This window comes from Myotis myotis, unplaced genomic scaffold (genome assembly GCF_014108235.1).
Source record: "Myotis myotis isolate mMyoMyo1 unplaced genomic scaffold, mMyoMyo1.p scaffold_m19_p_16, whole genome shotgun sequence".
Lineage (NCBI taxonomy): Eukaryota > Metazoa > Chordata > Mammalia > Chiroptera > Vespertilionidae > Myotis > Myotis myotis.
Window position 1 is genome coordinate 1,033,448 of NW_023416320.1, and position 22,007 is coordinate 1,055,454.

Here is a 22,007-nt window from a genome sequence, read left to right on the forward strand (position 1 = left end):
GAAGGAAAAAGGAAACCGCTCATTGAGCTTGGAAACAGTTTCAGAACAGCCTTCCATCACAGAGGGTTTTGCTTATGGAAGAGGAAGGTACCCCTTTGAAAATGACAACAAAGCTGTGCGTACTGCTGCATCAGTCAGGGTTCATTTCTGGGCTAAATAAATGGAACACGTACACAAAATGCATGCGTAATGCTTATGTACACGCATACATAATGCATACGTACACACACATAATGCATATGTACACATGCATAATGCATATGTACTGTCAGAGGAAATCCGCTCACACCTGCTAACATGGTGAGGCAGACTTTATTAGGAGGCTGCTGTAGGGGAGAGGTTGAGCTCAGCCCCGAACACAAGGACAAGTGGGGACGTGGAGCCGGCAGCAGCTGGAGGGAGGCGCAGATGGAAAATTACTGAGCGGAGACATCAGGGCCAGGGGGTTGGGGCCGAACTGTCCTAACAGGGTCCTTGTGAAGGCGGCCAAGGACTTGGGCCTCAAGGGCGGGATGAGGAAGTGGATCGGATGCCGGGTGATTAGATATCAAGGGTGTGGGGGGACTTGGTGAACTGATTTAGCAGGTTCTTGCTACAGCTGCCCCAGGCAGGCCAAGGACAGCCGCGGCCGGGGCCTGGGGCCGGGGCCCAGTCGGAAAGAGGCTCCGAGGAGCCGGCCTACTGTTGGTGAAGGAGGGGTGCCTCTGAGTGCTTACACGTGTCCCCACACACATGGCCTATGACAGGGGTTTGGCTTGTGTTCCGTGTGTGCTGCCGGGTCCTGAGGCCCTCGGCAGGCGGCCAGGATGGGATGGTGGGTGTGAAGGCGGCAAGGACCAGCTGGAGCCCGCCAGGCAGAGAGGGACCCCAGGGGTGGAGTGGACCGTGCCGGCTTCTCAGCCGCTCCCAGACCCTAGCCCCCAGCTCTGGTGATGGGGTTCCTGTAGGGAGATGGGAGCCCTTGGCTGCTACCCGCCTGGCCCAGCAGAGGAGAGGCCAGGCCGGAGGCCTCCGCCCGCAGGGTCTGAACACCCGCTGCTCATCCCTGTGTGGTCAGGTCCCTGGAGCAGCAGCTCAGCTGCGCGGGGAAGCGGATTCAGGGGAAAGGGATTCAGGGGTGTGGCTTCCAGCCAGACCAGCCGGCACCCCGGGGAAGGCTGGATCTTGGGGTTTGGGCCCTGTCCACCTTCAGGAGGCACAGGTCAATCTGCACTGAGAAGAGCATTGTGTCTTTTTTCCTTCTCTCTCTGCATATTTGATAGATATTTCACTTCTTGTTTTAATACCAGGGGCGACTTGGTGTTTGTTTTCTGTGGCACGCCCCCGCACACAGGCCTAGATGAGCTAGACAGGAACATCCCCAACCATGTCCTCCCCTGCCCTGCCGGACACCCACTGTCTGAGAGCGTGTGCTTTGTGAGTGGGAGTGCGTCGTGCTGTGAAGAGAATAAGGAGTGGAACAGCCCATTCCTTTATAGGCTTTTTGTTTTTACACATGGAGCAGGTAGCTTTCTGAGTTGGGCGTGCAGTTGCAGTGGCCCCTTCGGGCTCATGAAGGACACATGCTAAGGTCTCTAGGAGCGCTGTGCGGGGAATAAGGGACCAGGAAGAGGCCAAGAGTCACGCCGGAGGAGGCTTCTCCATTTCCTTCCTATAAATAGTCATCGATCATCTCGCACGTGGTGGATCCTGGGTGGAAGCGAGCAGCATGAGAGGTGACCTTAGATCTGAGCTCTGTGGTGCTCGGGGACAGTGCCCAGCAGGGCTATGCCAGGTCAGAGTCACAGTGAGTTCCAGGTGCTCCTGTGCACCGGGCACCGCTGTGCCATTGAACATGGGCCGCCTGCAGAACAGCGGGCTCGGGCTCCAGGGGTGCAGCTGGGTGCTGATGACAGCCCCATGCCCGGCTGAGGTGTAGACTTGTCCTGTGGGCGGGTGAGAGGGGAGTCTGTCAGCGTGCTCGTCATGTCACCTCCTTCCTCCCCTCTCTTTCTCCTCCTTCCTCCCTTCCCTCTTCCCTTCTTTCTCTCCCTCCTTCCTCCCTTCCTCCCCCTGCCCCTCCTCCTTCCCCTCTTCCTTCCCTCCTCCTTCATTATCCGTGTGGTTCGGAAGGAAAATGCAGAGAACCACCTGGTCACTGCCCAAGAGTCTTGGCGCCCCTGAGCACCCCCTGTTCTGTGGGGAGCAGTTTTTCCCAAATCAGATCTGTGACTTGCCACCCAAGGAGGCTTCTCGTGGTTTGTAAAATTATACACATGGGAAGTCATGCCTCAGTGGACGAGCCATGTCCCCTTTAGGTACAGGTTTAGTAACAGCTTTTATTGTTCATTAATTAACTAACTTTCACCTGCCAACGGTAAAGATTCTGGGAAAGTCGGGCGGGGTACATCCACTCTCTGTGAAGCTTGGGAGGGAAATGGCGGCACAGAGACTTGGGCCTCAGGGATTCCGACAGGAAATCGTTTGTTTTGTGTGTGAAGTGCTTTTATTGAAAAGAAATGCCCGAGGCTGATGGGAATCTGAGTTTGCCGGTGCCCGGTGCGGTGCCACGTGAGCCAGCAGGAGGCCGACAGTCAACGCGGGCTGTGCTAGAGGCTAGAGGAGTGTTGTGAAATACGCATGAGATAGCTTTAGAGGGAAGGGCGACTGACGGCTGAGCGTGCGAGGGGGGTGCACTGAGCTGGGGCCAGATCCTGCCAGCTCAGGGTGCTCCTCTGTAAGGCAGGGACGACAGTGGCACCGCACACAACGTTTCAGGGCCTAGTTATGGAGATGACCCATGTGAAGGGCCTGCCCGGGGCCAGCAGTAGCAAGTCCTCTTAAATGCCAGTCGCTGCCCGCCTGTCGCTCCTCAGCCCAGCCCAGCCCAGGACAGCTGCGGGGATCCCCTCGGCCACAGCGCAGGCCCCCAGAGTTCCTCCTGCGCCGACATGGTCTTTGCTCACGCAGAACGTTTAGAAACCCTACTGAGCTGCTGTGGAAATTCAATTATAAGTGTTTACTTTATTTTATTTTTATTATATAAATAACATATGCTCCCCTTAGAAATCTCGGAAAATGTGAACAGAGAGGAGAAAGTTATGCATGGCCTGCACAGGCCAACACCCGGGCATTGCTGTGTAGTTCTCAATATTGTTTTCTATTCTTTTAAAAATTGCATTGTTTTAAAATTGAATTTATTCGTAAATATAGTTTTGCAACCTGGTTTTCCACAGAATGTAACAGACATTTCCCATATGATGGCAGAGCTTTGTAAGTGTCGTTTTTAGTGGCGCCTGAATGTGCGTCCTATTACTGTGCCTCATCTTCTCCCGCCATGCCTTCATCATCGGATATGCAGCTTCTTTCTAATTATGCACCAAGTCTTCCTTCTCCAGGCAGCTCCCCTCTGGGTGCCATCCTGGGGTCTCTAGAGACCCTTCAATAGTTTCTAGGTGGTGCTTTACCTGGGTGATGAGACAGGAAGCCGATGGCTTGAAATAATTGCCTTTCATTGTGGTAGATCATGTTGATGTACTTGAAGAGAACGAGGGAAATATTTAATCTCCCGCTGTGCTTGAATGGCTGCTGATCAGGGCCCCCGAGGTGTCGCTGTGTAAACCAAGTGAGTCACAGGTGCAGGCAGTGCCACGGAGGCGTCAGCGTGGCTCGCCGTGTTGCAGCCCGTCTGCGTGCTGCTGAGGAGAGAGCGGCTGGTTCTGGTCCGGGAGGGCGTGGCCACCCTGCTGGCCTGGCAGGTCGCTCATCAGCGTCGCGGTGGCACGTGACCGCTCCGAGCCTCGTAGCTGGGCCGAGGAGCTGCCGGGGTGTGTTTGCAGAGTGAAGAAAAGCAGGGTTGGTTTTTCTTGCTACGTAAGATGTTTAACTGGCTGAGTATCATGTTTCCAGCGATCTGTGTTGTCTTCTGCGTTTTCACTTATTGGGGCAATCGCCAAACAGAAGAGGCCGGACGTCACCCTCATTTCCCGGGCTCCGTGCTCACGTCTACCAACCAGTTTCTGATACCTCATCGCATTCGTCCTTGGTCACTCTTGACACGGGAGACAGGCTCAGAAGGTTGGGTGGCTTCCCCACGGTGCGCACAGCAGCCTTTAGCGGACCAGGTCCGACTGCCTTGCCGTGGGCCTCCCCCGGGCGCCCTGCTACTCTTCTCTCCAGGTCTGTCTGCAACGACAGAGGAAACAATGGCTGAGGAGTGAGCCTCGAACTCTCCCCTCGCCCCCAACTTCCTTGATTCGTCTAAACAGCATAGTGACAAGACCACATACACGTGATCTTTGACAAGCCATCTGACGTCACTTGGTCTCTGCCTTTTCCTCTGCGACACGGACGCAGCGAGGCCTACCTGCCTGGGTTGCCATGTGTTGTTTTTTTTGAAATATATTTTATTGATTTTTACAGAGAGGAAGGGAGAGGGATAGAGAGAAACATCGATGAGAGAGAAACATCGATCAGCTGCCTCCTGCACACCCCCTACTGGGGATGTGCACGCAACCAAGGTACATGCCCTTGACTGGAATCGAACCTGGGACCCTTCAGTCCCCAGGCCGACGCTCTATCCACTGAGCCAAACCAGTCAGGGCTGCCATGTGTTTTAGGCTGGAAAGTGCGTTCGTGGGGGTCGCACTTACAGTCTGCGAGCAGGTAGGGGAGCACGTCACAGACACAAGCAAACGCCATCATGGTCACCGTGTTCTCTTCCTCCCTCCTAGGGGCAGGGTGGGTTGGGTGGGAAAATGGCCGCCTCACAAGGCTCCCTTTCGGCATCAGAAATGTAGACCTGAACTTCTTCTCTCGAATATCGTTATGTGGACGGACACAGACTCCTGGGGTGGGCCTGGCATTTGGCTTGGACCTGGGGACTGCTGGACAAGTGTTGGCTCAGGAATAAACATGCCGGTCTGCGTCCTGTCCGCCGGCTGACTTTCCTGGGAAATGCATCTAGAAGACAGAAACTTAGTGTCCCGTTACCCACAGGCCCTGAACGGAGCCGCTGCCAGTGGCCGTCTAAATACATCGAACAAAGCTCCCACTTTCTTTTGGTCTCTTGTGGTCGCTGCCCCTTTATCGCTGTCAGAAGATGGGGCTCATTGAACTGTCAGGGTTTGGGTTGAAAAGTTTACTTTTGCTTAAATAAAGTAAAAGCTTCCCACATTGACTTTGGTCTCACCTTTGTTTTATTTCTATTTTCTCTTCAGAAAAGAAAGACGTGACGCAGAGCCTGGAGAGCTACACGTCCAAGTGCCCTGGGACAATGGAGCTTATCACCCTCCCGGACGGCCTCAGCCTGCCGCCTGTGCCCCTCACCAAGCTGCCCATCGTCAGGTAGGGCGGCTGGCGAGTGCGGGAGGTGTGCGTCACGCTGGGCCCATCCTCAGCCCTGGTCGTGAACAAGGCCTTTGGATGAGTCTCCATTTGTCGCTGGCTGTCTATTGTCTCGTCGGACCTCATCAGCAGTCCTAGCAAATGTAAGGGGTGTCCCAGGCATGAGAGGATGGCCAGCATGTTAGGAGCCCAGGGACCTGTGCCAGGGGCTGCCACACCCAGACCAGTCACTCCTCCCCGGGTTCAAGCCAAGACGGCCCAACTGAAGTATAAGCACCTTGTTTTATCCCTGCAGGACCCTCCACACATGAGCATGTACATAAAAGCCAGCCCGACTGTTACTGCCCAGACGGTCATGTGGGTTGTGTGCACACTGCCAGCCACGGATTACTGAAGGAGAAATGAGCGGAGTGGAGATGCCATTGACAGAAAGCCAGTGGGCCTGTCGTTGGCCTGGGGTTGGGGGAGGGATGGCTGATGGTGGTTGTTTTTTATGCACCAACATTGAACTCCTTCAACCCGGTGAGAGCTCTGCAGTTAATGAGGCCGTTTTTATTGATGAGGATCAAAACCCTCCAGTCAGAATGAGCTTCGAGTTGCTTTGAGTGGCTTTGGTGCTTTTAAAATGTAAACTCTTAAGTTAATTATACTGTTTGAGGAAGGATTACAGACCTTTATTCAAAAAGGGGCCCGGAGGCCACGCTAGTCAGGGTGGTTTTCCTTGTAGTCTGAAACAGGGCAAAGCCAGCCTCCCAGTGTTAGGAGGAGGCTCCCACGGCCCCACCAGGGTCCTCCGTGGCCCAGCCCTTCTGTCCCGCTATCACCCAGCCCATCACCTCCCTCTGGGGTGTTTGAAGATAGTGAGATGTGCACAGCAGCATTCAGGAGTCTGAGGGGGTGGTCCCATCACTAGCCTGGCTGGGGTTCATGCCCTCTCTGGCCGTCTCAGCCATGTGGGCTTAGAGGGGTGGGTGCCCTCCACACTGTCCTGATGTGGGCAGAGATGGCGAGTTTTTGTCATGCCCGTCTGCAGAGCTCTCCACTGGGTCTCAGGTGTGTTTCTGCTGTGAGTTAGGTCGGTGGAGTGAAAAGCAAGGGAGAGAGGTGAGTTCTTTCCCGGGCGCTTCTCTCTGCCAGTTTGTATCACTTTCCTGGTTAGTGTTCCGCCATTGCTTTCACGGCCCCAGTTAGCAACAGCATGCTGCGCGTCAGGTTTTAAAATGTTAACAGCCCCTAAAGTCTCTAAAAATACTCCCTGTCTTGGACGTCTTGTCCCTGGGATTCTGCTTTCTTGGTTGGTGGCAGCTTCGAAGAACAAACATACAGTATTAGTTCTGCAGCGACTCTTGCTGCATGAAGTCAGTGCCTCGTGACTGTTTTTCCCTAGGATGGGTTTCATAAGAAGACATGGGTGCTCAATTCTGGTTGTGAGTGAATGCCTTGGCTGTCCGCTGCTTTTCTTTCCTTGTCTGGCTGACCACGCCCTCCGAATTCCTTTGCATATTTTATTATTAGTTTTTTTATCCTTACCAAAGAATATTTTTTCATTGATTTTTTTTTTTTTTTTTTTTTTTTTTGCGAGTGAAAGGGAGGGGGTTAGGAGAGAGAGAAAGAGAGAGAAACATCCATGGGAGAGAGACACGTCAACTGGTTGCTTCCCAAAAGCATCCTGACCAGGGCCGGGGGTTGAGCCTGTGACCGAGGTACGAGCCCTTGACTGGAGCCGACGGGGCAGGTGTGGTGTGTAACGAGGGAGTGCACGGAAGTGGTTGCAGGGCCTGGATGTGCGCAGGCTCCAGGGATTAGTAAACCTGTGGTACACGCAGGCTGGTTGGTGGGAGCGTGAGCATTGCTGAGCACCCGTCCCAGCTGGGAAAGCAGTGTAAGGTACAGCCAGGCCGATGGAGACCCAGTCATTCCCTTAAATGAAGCAACGGTGCTGTTGACCTTCACATGTGGGCCCTGGGGCTGAGCGATCGGGGCTGCCCTTCTGTTTGCTGTGTGGGTGCTCGGCAGGAAGGAGAGAGCAGGGAGAAGAGGGAACCTGAATGGGGCAGCTCAAGTCCTCCCAGCAGTCTGAGGGCTCACCGCACTTCATAGACACGGGGCCCAAGTCTGGGGCCGGCCTGCCACTGGCCCCGGCACATGGTGCTGCGCAGTGCAGTTCAGGTTTCAACCGGGCCTCCGACTGCAGGGTCACCGCCCCGTCCTGGGAGGGTCCGGGCCACCGTGTGCAGCATTCGCGCTGTCCTGCCGCCTCGGAGCAATTTCTCCCCCTCAGTTTGTTTGCTGTGGGATGCACTGTTCTCCTGACACAATCTGCTGGGTGGTATTTCCGCTGAAACCAAGCTGACAAGGCAGGTGACGTATTTCTGTTCCATTTGAAACTGTAGGCATGTGAAACTGCTGAACCTCCCTGCCAGCCTCCGGCCGCAGAAAATGAAGAGCTTGCTGGGTCAGAACGTGTCCGCCAAGAGCCCCTTCATCTACTCGCCCATCATTGCCCACAGCCGTGGGGAGGAGCGGAGCAAGAAGATCGGTAGGACCGCCCTCCTGGCTTTCGAGCTTCAGGCGTGTGCAGGCATCTGTGCAGAGCAGTCTCTCCTCTCGGCTTATCAGTTCGCTGCCTCCGCCGGGCAGTTGTCATAGATCTGACTTTTAAAATCTGTTTCACGAAAGGGGATGTTTGTGGGAGTTGTAGCGGCCAGAGGGCCTCTGTTAGCGGAGACTCATGTGAACTGCAGCAGGCAGTAAGTGGAGTGATTTCCAAGGCCTGGCGTGGCTTCCGAGCCACTGGGGATGAACGGCTGACTCCATTCAGGGTTGGGTGGGGATACGGACAGAGGCGGGCCCTTGGCGCCTGGGGCTGTGCGGCTGCAGGGTCAGCCCTGGGGCCGGCCCTGCCCCTCTTTTTTCCTCTCCCGGCTTAAGAAATTGTCGAGGTTTCATTTTATGAAAATAATCCTCTGTGCTGCATTGCAGTGATCCTCATAACTGCAGGCGCTACAGGCGTCCTAGTCCCAGTTTACAGACAGAAAACAAGACGGCAAATCTAAATCGCCTGCCTGGGTGGAGCTCGGACGTGGCTGAGCTCAGGCCCCAGCCAGGTCAGTGGTCACAGCCAGGGCATCTCCTTTAGCACCTGGCTCCCCATCACAGCGAGAAGCACCTGCTCACCTGGACTGAGGATGCATTCAGTGGGTGAGGCAAGATTTTTTCTGAGATGTAACAGAAGCTGCAGCCAGAATGCATATTATTGGTTGAACACCCATGGGTAGGAAAATGTAATTTACATTCTGTGGCTTCTTTCTCTTTGGTAATATACTCATCAGCTAGGACCTGCCTAGAGGTTTGAAGAATCACGTATCTTTAGGCCACAATTCCAGTCTCCATGAACGAGTCTTCTTGTATGATTGGGGGAGTTGTATAATTGACACCCCTCTTCTCTTGCTATCTGTCAGCCAGGCCGCTCTCAGCTCCTCCAGGCCGCTCTTGGGGCTTTGCCACATGGCCTCCCATAGGCCTTCTCTGGCTTTGAGTCTTTTCTTTCAGGATTCACCTGATTAAACCAGGCCCACCCAGGGTACTCTCCCTTTTGATTAACCCCAAGTCGACCGATTGGAGACCTTAGTCAGTCTGCAGAATCCCTTTACCTTTGTTACAGAGCAGAGCCTCCTCCTCATAGTCGCACTAGGGAGAGGCTCTCCCAGGGCACCTGCCCCAGGCTGGGCGTCATCTCAGAACTCTGCCCCCCACCGGTGGTGACCTGCAGCCGCCCTGGGAGTGGTCAGGAGGAGAAGCCACTGTGTTACGGAGGGGAGCGAGAGGGGAGCAAGCTAATATGTCACTTAACTGGCCTCGGGGCCCGGGAAGCTGTGCGGCTGGCGGCTCCGCGCCCAGCTTGGTGCTATCGGGACTGATTCGGTTTTGTGAGGCTGCATTTGGCTTGATGGCGAGAATCAGTCTCTGCTGATGGCGAGAAATACCTGTCATGTGGCACCCAAGTGGTGGTAGGACCTGCTCTGGTTCTGAGAAAGCCTGTGGGGAAACCAGCTTTGCCTTGGCTACCTCATGACGATGTTTATGCCCGCTGCTTCGCCGGAGAAAGGACTTGCCAGAGGAAACCATGTGAAATACACAGAGTCCCAGCTAACACATGGACCCTGTGTGTGTGTTTCTAGATTTCCAGTGGGTGCAAGGAGATGTGTGCGAAGTCCAGCTGATGGTGTACAACCCCATGCCCTTTGAACTCCGAGTTGAGAACATGGTATGTATCACCACTCATTCGACCCTTTGGGGCTGACCACCACCTTGCTATGAAGATGTGTTTTTTACCTAAGACTTGAGGCACACATCCTAAGCTGTGTCAGGTTTTGTATTTGCTTTGTCAGGGCTGGTCAGCTTGTAAGTGGAGATCACACCTTATCTTTCCCGAGTCTCTAGTGCCTGGTACTCGGTCGGTGTTTGAATCAGCGGACAGAGACCCCTCTGATTGGGACTCACACATGTCTAGTTGCTTGGAAATCAGATTTGAAATCATCTTGAGGTTGGCGTGCGACGATCACAGGTCACGTTGCTGCTGCCTGATGATGAGGTGACCAAGGCTGAGGGAGAGGGTGACGTCCTCATCACTCTCCTGGGCTTTTTCTCAGCCTCGAGACCCGGGTGCTGGTCCTGTGCGCAGGGCCTTCAAGCTCACCAGGGAGCGGTGTCTGTCGGAAGTGCTCACCTGACTCCATTGTGGGAGGGGCTTTATCCTGGCTGTTGGGGCTGATCCCAGTGATCCCAGGGCAGAGTCCACTGTGCAAGTCCCCTGTGTGCACGCTCACAGGGAGGCCTGCAGAGGAGGGTGGAGACGCTCGGAGTTTTCCGATCACATTCAGGGGAGGGCAGGTGCTTTGTGCAGGTGTCTGGCTGAGAGCCATGCCATGGCCAGGCCTCGGGCGGGGCACCGGGGCCCGATCCCTGCGGTGATGTGGTCAGTGCTGTGGCGTGGGGGTGCATGAGGGGCCGCAGGACCCCTGTGCAGTCAGGCAGGGATGACGACGGCTCAGCTGAGAGCACCAGGTGAGTCAGAGTTCCCAGGGGGGCGGGGCATCATTTACGGTGATGCTTAGGCCTTCAGCACATGACATAGTTTTCTGAAATCTGTGTGAGTTCTTAGAGCGTCCGCTGCATATTGAGCTGACAGTGCTGAGGCTGTTCAGAGGCAGGCCTTGGAGGGTGCTGCCCCCTGTGATACAGGAGCGTGCTGGCCTCCTGCTCGGCTTGTGACCAGGCCTCTCCAGGGACTGTCTCTTGGCCAAAGAGGGAATGATAGTCGTTTAGAGAATCCTCCCCAAAGTGATCAAAGTATCATCTGCCTCCTGCTTTTTCTTATACTGTTTTTATCTTTAAAAAAGTAGCTTTTCATAAAAAATCGGTAAGAACAAAAACTAAAATAAAAATGACCACTAGGAGCCTTGGCTGGTGTGGCTCAGCAGTTAGAGTGTCGGCTGGTGCACCACAGGGTCTCAGGGTCTCCCTGTCAGGGGCACGTAGCTGGGTCGCAGGTTTAGTCCCCGGCCCAGGTCAGGGCGTGTGTGGGAGGTAACCAATCAATGTGTCTCTCTCCCATTCGCATTTCTCTCTGTCTCCCTCCATTCTACTTTCTCTTTAAAAAAAAAAAAATGACACCAGGAGGTAGCCCCCCAGTCATGGTCAGGTTTTAAAAAATTAAGTCATGAAATATCTCAAACATATGACATGTTACAGGGAATAATAAACATTCACATATCCACCATCCACATTTAGAAAATGCTAACAGCTGGCTATATTTGCGTTAGCTATTTTAAAAAGAAACAAAATGCGGCTATATTTCACCTAGAGGCAATAGCCATCTAATTGGTTTCTGTTTCTACTCCTGCCCGTGACATCTGTTCTTTACATAGTTGGATCATTTCTCACTTCTGCTCAAAACCTGGGCTCAGGGGTGCTCACTGCCACTAGAGTGTCTCTTGGGTGCTTTCTGTAGACAGAGGTAGGAGAATTGTGCATGCATGTACGTTAGACACGAAGTTCCATATGTACCCATGTGTACATGCATGTCCATATGTATCGACACACATGTACACACAGACACACACACTCACATGCACCTATAAGCATATACACACACCCAAGTATGCCCATATGTGCCTACATGCATGCCCCTGCATATGTGTACATAGACTCATGCCCATATGCACAGCACAAACACAAATTTCATAAATCCCGACTTCACAGGGGTACCTCCAGCTCTAATCCGTCTCCATAAGTCCTCTCTCGCCTTCCTCCATTCCACACCTGCATCCCTCTTCCAGCGTGAGAACTCGGGCTCACAGCATCAACACGTTCTTGCTAGGTTATTGTAGCAGTACCTTCCCTTTTTAAAGACGACGCCTTGGTCGCTCTGCTAAATGCACTTATTAGTTTTTCCGCTTAGATTCCATAGGGTTTTCTGTGGCCACAGTTTGTGTGTGTGTCTGTGTGTGTGTGTGTGTGTGTGTGTGTGTGTGTGTGTGTGAATAACTGTCTGTGTGCCTTTCATTTCCTTTTCTTCTTGCACTGTGCATGTCTGTTACAATGTTGGGCCGTCCAGAGCTGACATCCCGCATCGTTTCCAGTCGTGGGGCAGCTCCTTGAGGCCAGGGACTCGGTCTCGTTCACTGTCAGTTTGGAAATGAGCTGATGATTCATAGATGCTGGACGATGTATGTCCACGCTTCATGTTTTTTCTTTTGTGTTTACATTCCCATTTGGTAAAACAACAAAACCAGATGAAGATAGAAAATAGTGCCGGGCTGGTATCAGGAGGGATGTGTTCAGGCACACAGGCTGCTTCCATTCCCGCTGTCTCGTGTGAACGCACTTTCGCCTGCCTCCACGGCCTCTGGCCTTTGGCATGCTGTGAGAGCCCGTGAGTGGCCGCACCCCGGCTGCTCGGGCTGAGTGCGGGGTTGTGGGTCTGGGCTGCGCTTATTCATGTCGCCTGCCCCTTGTTCCAGGGGCTCCTCACGAGTGGAGTGGAGTTCGAGTCTCTTCCTGCGGCACTTTCCCTCCCGGCCGAGTCTGGTCTTTACCCAGTGACGCTCGTCGGGGTCCCCCAGACGACGGGGACGATTTCCGTGAACGGTAAGGGGGTTTCTCTCCGATTCAGGTCGGTAGGACGGCCTGCCGCGCTGCTGCCCTGACTTACGGAGGCCTGTTACCGGTCAGCAGCATCCTAGTCCCAACCTCCGGGCATTGCTTCCTTTGTTACCTAGGGAACCTCAAAATTTCAAAGCCATTTTATTTATTTCATTTTTTATTTTTAAATAAATTTTTATTGATTTCAGAGAGGGAGAGATAGAGGCATAAATGACGAGAGAGAATCATTGATTGGCCGCCTCCTGCACGCCCCCTAGTGGGGATGGAGCCCACAACCCAGACATGTGCCCTGACTGGGAATTGAACCGTGACCTCCTGGTTCATAGGTCAATGCTCAACCACTGAGCCACGCCGGCCGGGCTCAAAAGCCATTTTAAAGCTTGAACAATTTCAAGTGCTTATGTAACTGAGGGAGTTTTTTGTCGTGGAAATTTTGCTAATCTTAGGTTGTGGTTCCTGTCCACAAGCAGCAGGTTTGCTGTCTCACGTGGCGGTGATGATGGCAATAATTGGCTCTGGAGCTTAGACTTTGAATCATTTTTTCAAAGACTTAAGTCACGTGATGTCCTGGAAAGGAGTGCTGGCTCTCACTCTCACGTTATAGACAGCCACACTTAAAAAGCACATCAGGAAAGGGACGAGATGGAATTAAGCTGTGCAGAGATCCCAGTTTACAGAGACCACACAGGCACATGTTCACTGGCGCTCAGGCAGCCTGGTAAGGTGGGCACCGGGTGCTGCATTAGCTCTGCCTCCAGGGGGAAGCCGCGGGGCCTGTGGGTGGGACTGGCAGGTGACGGGCCTGAACCTCAGCTCGGTCCTCAGGCCTGAGACTGGAAGCTGGCCGGGTGGAAGCCCCTCCCCTTGTCTCCCAGGTTACCACACCACCGTCTTTGGCGTCTTCAGCGACTGTTTGCTGGACAACCTCCCAGGAATAAAGAACAACGGCTCCACAGTTGAAGTCATTCCTGCTCTGCCCAGACTGCAGATCAGCACGTCTCTGCCCAGGTAGATGCCACAGAGCAGGTACCGGCCTCCGGACTACACATGGCACTGAGGCAGATGGCTCAGTGTGCATCGCTCAGTGTACGCCTCTCGGGCACCAGGAGCCTGAGTTAGGCTCCAACTTTGTGACTAGAGTGTGGGCAAGGGCTGTGTCGGGACAGAGGGAGCGATGGGCTCTGTGACAGCGAGTGGAGAGGCAGAGGGTTTCTTACCCAGAGCAGACACAGTGTGCACTTTGCCTCTGCAGCCACAGCTTTTGTGAAATATAGTGAGGGGTGGGCCCAAGTAGGTTAAATTACCTAAAAGATAAATCCATAAGTAAGGACGCAAGATCACAGCAGTAATAATGCTCATAAGCCCTAGCCAGTTTGGCTCAGTGGATAGAGCATTGGCCTGTGGACCAAAGGGTCCCGGGTTCGATTCCGGTCAAGGGCAGGTACCTCGGTTGCAGGCTCCTCCCTGACCCTGGTCGGGGCGTGTGCAGGAGACAACCAGTCGATGTGTTTCTCTCACATCCATGTTTCTCTCTGTCTGTCCTTCTCTCTTCTACTCTCTCTGAAATCAATGGAAAAATATCCTGGGTGAGAGGAACAACAACAAAAAGACATAATACAAATAAACAATATAGTAATTAATAGTAACATAAGAATACACTTGGCATTTTGTGTACTCTTACTGCAAACCCACTTTTGTCAACCCTGTACCTATTAATTACAGTATAGGTAGTGGGATAGATTACTTTTTGCATAAGCATATAACATAAGCTAAACACATTTACTTTAGTGACGTCAGAAAGCTCATCATAAAAAGTATCTCAGAATCCCATCACCATTCATGTCCTTGCTCTTGGAACTTGGGATTGTCTCCATTTTTGCTCTTATACAGCATGCTGACTCTTTTGGCTGTTTTTGTAAGATGTGTCTTGGTATTTCCTGAAATGTCCTAAAAGCTCCCTCATACATGTCGTGGGCACTGTGCCGGACGCTGGGTGCAGGCCTGACACCAGTCCTGTCCTTGCCCAGGCAGTTCCAGTGCCGTGGGGACGTGGACAGGGAGCAGCAGTCCCAGGGCGCTGTCCTTAGGATGCTGACAGGGCTGGGGGTCACAGGGACTGCCGGAGTCCTTCCAGGTGGTGTACATGCCTGCGATGGGAGAGGTGAGGGAGGAGTTAGCAGGTGAATGGGCGGACAGGAGGGTTTTCTCGCTGAGGGAGCAGCCTGAGACCAGAGGCAGGAGGAGCATCGCCTGAGTGAACTCAGAAGGGATCCTGGCACTCATTGTAAGAGCTGAAGGTGTAAAACTTTCAGAAGAAAGTTTTCATGCTCTTGGGTTAGGCAAAGAGTTCTGCTGTTGACATCAAAAGCAATTCTCTATCTGGGCTGGAACCAGAGGCCCTGGGCCGGGCATGACTGGTCCGTGAGCCCAACTTGCTTAAGTGTCGGCTTCTCCCTGCACAGCGCAGGTGTGAGACCGGCATTGCCTAAACACTCTTTTCTGTGCTTTGGACCAGACAGTGGGTGAAGCTCTCTGTGGTGCGTATAAACACACTCGGGTCTGCCCGGTCCTCTGTGGCCATTCACCCTCCTGTTCCTGGTGGCGGGGCACTGCGTTCCCTGTTTCAAGCCCAGATTCCCTGTCCCTAGTTCTGAAATTCTACGTGCGGTGATATGAATACTTCTAAAATGCATTGGTTTTCTTTTCTTCTTTCTTTTTATGATGCATCATTGTTACTACCATTATCCTAGATCTGCGCACTCCTTGCAACCTGCCTCTGGTGACGAAATATCCACGCATGTGTCCGTCCAGCTTTACAACGGAGAGACGCAGCAGCTTGTCATCAAGTTGGAGAACATCGGAGTGGAGCCCTTGGAGAAGCTGGAAGTCACCTCCAAAGTCCTCACCTCCAAAGGTGGGTGCTCCCGGCATGTTTGCCCTGAGCAGTTTCTCTCTCTATTCCCAGAAGACACGCTGTTCCGTGCCGTGTGCAGAGCGTCTGAAAGCTTCTCCCTCTGTCTGATGCTCTCGTGAGAGTGGCGTTCTAGTCATGTGTGAAGAGTGCACGCGGGAGGCTAATGGAGCAGAGGACGCACCCTGTACCCGCCTTTCTATCGTAGACCCTCAGGAAGCATTCTTGAGCGCATGAATGCAGGGGCGTTTGCAGGTTCAGAAGAGTTTTGCCTGGGACCCACCTGTCACCTGCAGCCAGGGTTTCCTGAGTGGGTCCAGCCCCTGGAGCCCATGCATCCCTCCGACAGGCTCTCCGTGGGCCACTGACCTCAGCAGGCCCGAGGCACAGGGCATCTCCATGTGTGCCCTGGAGGGTGGACTCTGACAGTGAGCCGTTAGCACGTGTGTGCATTTAGGAGCCTGTGCCATGCACACTCCTTGTGGAAAACCACAGGAAGCTGCTCAGTGGTTGCAAAGGTGACTTGACTTCAAGCTTGGCGCCTCACTCCTCTTTGTGCCTCACTCATACACCCACGTGATGGCCTCCCAACACCCAGGACTGGCACTTTCTTGGTACTTTGATCTATAACATTTGAAATGGTTTGCGTTTTTCTGGGCTTTCTGAGAATGCATCAGAACTCCCCAGGGGATCAGCGAGCCTCCTGTTGCCTCAGTCACGTTATCACCATCGCACTGTTGTTGTCATTGCAGAAAAGCTGTACGGCGACTTCCTGAGCTGGAAGCTGGAAGAAGCCCTGGCCCAGTTTCCGCTGCAGCCCGGCCAGGTGGCCACGCTCACTGTCAACATCCAGGTGAAGCTGGACTTCTCGTGCCAGGAGAACCTCCTCCAAGACCTCAGCGACGGTGAGCTTCCTGTTCCCATTAGCGCTCCGCGGTCCCCGAGCTGCGCCGCCGCCCTTGCTTGCCACTCACTAACCCAAGCTGCTTGAGACTCCTGGGCGCCTCATTACCCGAGTGAGTCCCCATTTATCTGAGAGCAGCAAAGGGCTTTTCAGTTACAGTTCCTCGTTCACACCCTTCATTGTGCTGTGATCAGGGGCCAGGAGGGCACCCTGAGTTGGTGGAGTAAGGGAACTGCATTTTTCAAGTTCACCTGCTGTGATCTAATTAGGGGATGATCAAGCTCTCCTCAGAGTCTGGTGATTTTTCTGAGGCCTCGGAGTCTAGAGAACATGGGACTTTATATTTGGGAATCTCTGATTACAGATAAGATCCCATGGATTAATTATGTCAAATTATGAAGCATGCATTCAGACATTCATGTGGCGGCATTGTGGGTGTATTAGTTAGCTCTGCCATAACAAAAGACCACCGACAGTGTGGCTGTACAACAGAAATTTATTTCTCACGGCTCTGAAGGGTGGGCGTCTGAGAGCAGGGGCTGGCATGGCTGGGTTCTGGTGAGGGGCCTTCTCCTGGCCTGCAGATGCCTACCTGACCCCACCATGTCCTCATGTGGCAGAGAGAGCTCTCTGGTGTCTGTTGTAAGGGCACCAGCCGTGTGGGCTTAGGCCCCATCCTCATGACCCCATTTAACCTCAGGGAGCAGCAGGTACAGAGGCCTGACCCTCGGTAAGGCAGTGGATTGTACCTTCAGAGGCTAGATGTCTCTCTTGCTCTCTGGAAACTGAACTTGGTCTCCCAGCCAGCCTCTCCCAGCCTTCCCTGTGTGCTAAGAAAGTGATGTGGTCAAGTCGAACTTGAGAGACTAGGTTAGTTATGGGTTTTGTCTTATTAATTCATTTACTTACCATTTACTGAGGGCTTGTGATCTGCATGAGCCCGTGCCAGCTGCTTTGGGAGGTCCGGCAGAGGGAGTGACGAGGATTCTGCCTTCATGCAGTTTGTAGTCAGTGAGGAGTCGGGGACACACACACATTGCTGTAGTAATTGTAGCGGTTTCTGTTGGATGCTTGCCGGTGCCGGGCGCTGAGATACGTACTTTATATGCAGTGACTCATTCATGCTTCCAGACAACCCCACGGTCCGTGTGTTATAGCTGCTCCTGCTTTAGGGATGAGGCACTTCAGGCTCAAAGACGAAAAGGGACTTGGCCGAGGCCATTCAGCCGGATGGTGGAGAGGCTGGGAGTCAGGCCTCCAGGGTCTGATCTCCACCCACGTCCCTGGCAGCAGCTTGTGCTCCTGGGTCTGGACTGCAGGCAGGGAGCGGGTCCCGGGGTCACACGGTGCAGGGGAGTGTTATGGAAGAGGATGCCTGTGACCAGAGACAAAGACACTGGGAGGAGGGGGGACCCGGGGAAGAGTTTTGGTGGAAGTGCCTGGATCCAGGAGCAGGAACAACAGGACTCAGAGCCTGGCCGTGGTCCCTGTGAGGCTGCGCTGTTTCCAGTCTGCCCTTCACTTAGTGTGTCATCCTTTGGGGTCCCACCCAGACATTCCGGGACTCAGCGTCAGTGTCCTGCCTCCTTGGGGGACACTCCACGCCAGGGTTTTCCCCACCTGGCCCTGCGACTACGTCAGAGGCCCTGCTCACATCCTCGGCCCCTGGGTCCAGGTCTCTTCTGGAACCTGCAGGCCCCTCTGGGGAACTTGGTGCTGGGCTGTGTGTCTCCACGCAGCTTTTCCTGCTGCGGGTGTGGGTGCTCGTTCCGGGGCGTCACCAGAGTGCAGGAAGCGCAGGCTGGGCTGGCAGAGGCTGGCTCTCCCCTCTTACTGTTTATGTCTGAGCGAGAGCTCCTCCCTCCATCCAGCTGCCCTCTCACTTCACTCCATCCTCACCTTTCAGATGGGATCAGCGTGAGCGGCTTCCCCCTGTGCAGCCCTTTCCGCCAAGTAGTGAGGCCACGTGTGGAGAGCAAGGGCGCGAACCCGCCCGAGGGCAGCAAGCCTGGGGACCCGAGCCACACGAAGGTGAGTTGGCCCCACACGCATGCCGCTGGCCACAGGGTTGGCGCTCGGCTCTTGCCGAGCCTTTCCGGAGGCAAGGTTCTGGGTGTTTCTCCAAAAGGGAAGGCGGCGTGGGTGTGGCAGCAGTGGTGTGTTTGTGGAATGTGGTTTCTTGGGTGCTCCTCTCGCCGGCGTGGGAAGCAGGCTCCCTGGGCCAGCGTGCTCCAACCGTGGTGTTGCTGACTCGCGTCCATGAAATCTGGGAATGCGGGGGTTCAACCAAGGCTGGCCCTGAGTGGCGTAGGCTGTTTCCTGCCTCTTTCTTCATTTGAAAAACGCATTGATTGCATTATTATTCCCAGTTCAGATGTTGATCCCGTAAACTTTTCTTATTTCTTTGGCACCTCCTTCCCCTCATTGGTTTCCAGACAGTCAGGCAGCCAGAGGCACGTGCGGTAGCAGGCGGGTGCAGTGCGAGGTTGGGGTGCGTGGGGGCCTCCGGCAAGCAGAGGGGGTCAGGTCCACAGAGCTCCTGCGTCTGAACTGGAGCACAGGTTTCGGGTCGCAGAGTCAGATTTAAAAATCCGGGCCTCGCCCTTCCTGCTGGTTGGGTGATGGAGGTGGTGCATGAATTTTTCTTCAGTTGGAGTTGCGTGTTTTATAATGATTATAAATGTGGTGCTGCTTGCACGTGTATTTAAATACAATTATTTAAATACCATTACTGTTTACTGAGTGCATCCTTGTTGTCTGGCACTTGTACGGAAATTGTTCTCCTAATTCTCACGATGACTCTGAGGGTGGTCTTCTCCTCCAGTGAGGGCGCTGGCTCCGGGAGAGGCGACACGCTCAGTCCCTCCAGCCCCTGCCCGTCGCACTGTGACATGCCCTCCCTCCACCGCTCTCCTGAGTTTTGTGCATTGAGCCCAAAGCGCCCCTCTCTCCCTCTCTCTCTCTCTCTCTCTCTCTCTCTCTCTCTCTCTCTCTCTCTCTCTCCCTCCCTCCCTCCCTCCCTCCCTCCCTCCCTCCCTCTCTGCTAATCCTCTCCCAAGGATATTTTTTCCATGATTTTCAGAGAGAGTGGAAGGGAGGGAGGGAGAGAAGCATTGTGTGAGAGAGACACATGGATTGGTTGTCTCCTGAACGCACCCTGACCGGGGCTGTGGATCGAACTTGCAACCCAGGTACATTCCCTTGACCTGGAATTGACCCTGAGACCCTGTGGTGAGCAGGCTGACACTCTAACCACTGAGCACACTGGCCAGGGCAAGCCTCTTGATCCTGCTTTCCAGTCCTCGGTTTGGCCCCACCAACCGTGGCGGTTTATAGGTTCTCTCCGTCCCTTCCAGTCATTCCTGTCTGTCCGCCAGGCCCACTGAGCCTTCTGAGTGTTGGCTTCTTGCCCGGGCCCCGGAGGAAAGGAGCTGGCCGTGGTGGACTGTGCTCTGCAGGCCTGGCCATGCCCAGTGCTGTCTGCTCAGAGGTGTTCTCAGCGTTTGAAATATCTCGTCAGGGAAGGGGGGGACACTGGGATTTGGGGAAGGTCTGGGCCTCACCCTGGTTCATGGAGTTAGCGGTGACGGATCCAGGGTAGAATCCGGGTCCCTTCTAACCTGGACCCTAAGTAGGATGGGACCCATATCCAGACTCGGAGCAGGATGTCCCAGGTGACAGACCCCGTGCCCCCAAAGGCAGTGGGGAGGGGTGCGTGGGAGCAACTGCATTAGTCGGTGGTCTGTTGTGGGGAAGGTGATGGGGAGCTCGAAACTGAAACGATGCAGGGCCCCCCGGTGTCAGGGCGCATCTGCTGCGGTTCTGTGGGACTCCTGAGGGGCACGTGGCGCTGTGTGCCAGGCTTGGGGTGCTGCTGCGGGGGCCCCTATCGCCCGGCCTCCTGGCACTGCCCAGCTTGTTACCTCACACATCTCCCCAAAGCAGGAAAGATGATTTCATTGGAAATGTGCTCAACCTGTAAAGCTGTCCCCAGGAATGGCGTAGTCATGGAAACAAGTGAGTCAGTGGAAGCAGCTTTGAGGGAGGCCCTCAGAAAGTGAGAAGGGAGTGTGTCCTCAGGTTCCGGGAAGACGTGTCCCTGTCCAGCGGGCACCCGCTGTCTGTCCATGGTCCCGAGGAGTCGTTCTGCGCGCTGTGTGGCGAGTCGGAGGACAACAGATTGTGTGATGTGGACGCAGGTTAGAAATGACCTTCCCCTCAGCCAGGCCCCGCAGCACGGCCTCCAGGCCTCGCGTCCCCACTGTGACGTGCAGCGGCCTGCGCAAGGCTGGTGGGCTTGCTCACAGAAACAGTCGGAATAGCCTTGTAGCCGTTAAGGAAATGGGACTCTTGTAAAAACCTCCCCATAGAGAACATTCCCAGCCCGATGGTTTCAGTCATGCATTTTATGAAGCATTTAAGGGAGGAATAACGTGGGTTTTATGTAAACTCTTCTTTCAGGAAACTTGAAAGAGAGTGAATACTCCTAAGTGTTCTGTGGGGTCAGTGTTGCCCTGGTACCAAAGCCGATGGAGAGGGTGTGGAGCCACAAGGACCTGGGCACAGGCTCCGGGCATGTCCCGTTCCACAACATGTAGAATGTGGACCAAGTGGGGTTACCTGGGGACTGCAAGACTGGTTTTAACATTAGCAACACAACACATGCAGTTCTCAGTACCAACAGACCAGAAAGGAAAACTACCAGCGTCTCCATGATGGCTGCAGAAAAGGCATCGACGACGTGCCCTGTTTGTTTCCAATAAAACTCACCGACTGAGAACCGGAAGGGACCCTCCTCAGCCCACCACCTACACTCCCACTGTCCGCAGAGGTGCAGAGTGACTGTCCCTGGGGGCAGCCACGCAGGCTGCCCCCCTGAGCCACACCCCGTCCCCTGCCCTTCAGCTGGGCTGCAGTCTCTGCGACTGACCAAGGTCCTCCCTCTGTTCCTCCAATTCCCAGCATGTCCCCAGTCTCAGGGCCACGCTCGAGGCTGTCTTGCCTGCCAGGCCTTCCAGGTGGCGTGAGCAGAGCCAGCGCTCCTTCCCCGCATCTCCACCCGCCCCCCACTCCCACCTCTGCTGTCATTCTGTGCTTTATCCCTGAGTTCCCAGGAATGTCCTCAAGGCCACGGGCTGGTCCCTGCTCAGGCTGAAGTAGATCTTCCCAGATCAGATGCTCCCCACAGCTCAGCGACACCCTCCCCGTCCACGGACTCTAATCCAAAGAGTCTGGGCATCAGGGAGGCCAAGCGGTGTGTGCTCATTCGGCCCGGCCTGGCGGTGACAGCCCTCAGGTGATGGCTTCGGTCTGTTGAATACTCCTGTCATTTCAGCCTTTACACTGGAGCCCTGGGATGTTCATGTATGTTCACGTATGTTTCATTTCAACAATTGCATTTATCAACGGGCCGACTGGAAGGCTCTGCTAAGAAACCTAAAGAGCAAATGTAGTTAAAAAAACTGTGTTACAACAAATGGCCCGTTTTGTTATGCTGTGTTACAAATGGAAACTTTACGTGAGCCCGTCCGGTGGCAGAATGAAGGCTCCCATCGGCTGGGAGGGGACAGTGCATTTGCTCATTGACTGCTTGCGCACAGGACGGCGAGGGTGGAGCGTGCCGAGGCCGGAGGGGCTTGGGGTCCACACCAGCGAGGTTAGTGCTTTCAACAGTGTGTCCAGTTGCTGCGCTCATGACGG

At 54.3% G+C, this 22,007-nt stretch overlaps 1 protein-coding gene across 2 annotated transcripts in view; it reads left to right on the forward strand.

The window, feature by feature from the left end:
- The window catches only part of TRAPPC9 (trafficking protein particle complex 9), a 166,181-nt gene that overhangs the window by 41,052 nt on the left and 103,122 nt on the right, over positions 1-22,007 (forward strand). For both annotated transcript variants that reach the window (XM_036337598.1, XM_036337599.1), the window contains 8 exons: positions 5,199-5,325; positions 7,719-7,864; positions 9,507-9,592; positions 12,351-12,477; positions 13,368-13,500; positions 15,243-15,406; positions 16,156-16,308; positions 18,214-18,338. In XM_036337598.1, coding sequence (XP_036193491.1) covers positions 5,199-5,325; positions 7,719-7,864; positions 9,507-9,592; positions 12,351-12,477; positions 13,368-13,500; positions 15,243-15,406; positions 16,156-16,308; positions 18,214-18,338 — 1,061 coding nt within the window. The remainder of the gene's footprint in view (positions 1-5,198; positions 5,326-7,718; positions 7,865-9,506; positions 9,593-12,350; positions 12,478-13,367; positions 13,501-15,242; positions 15,407-16,155; positions 16,309-18,213; positions 18,339-22,007) is intronic.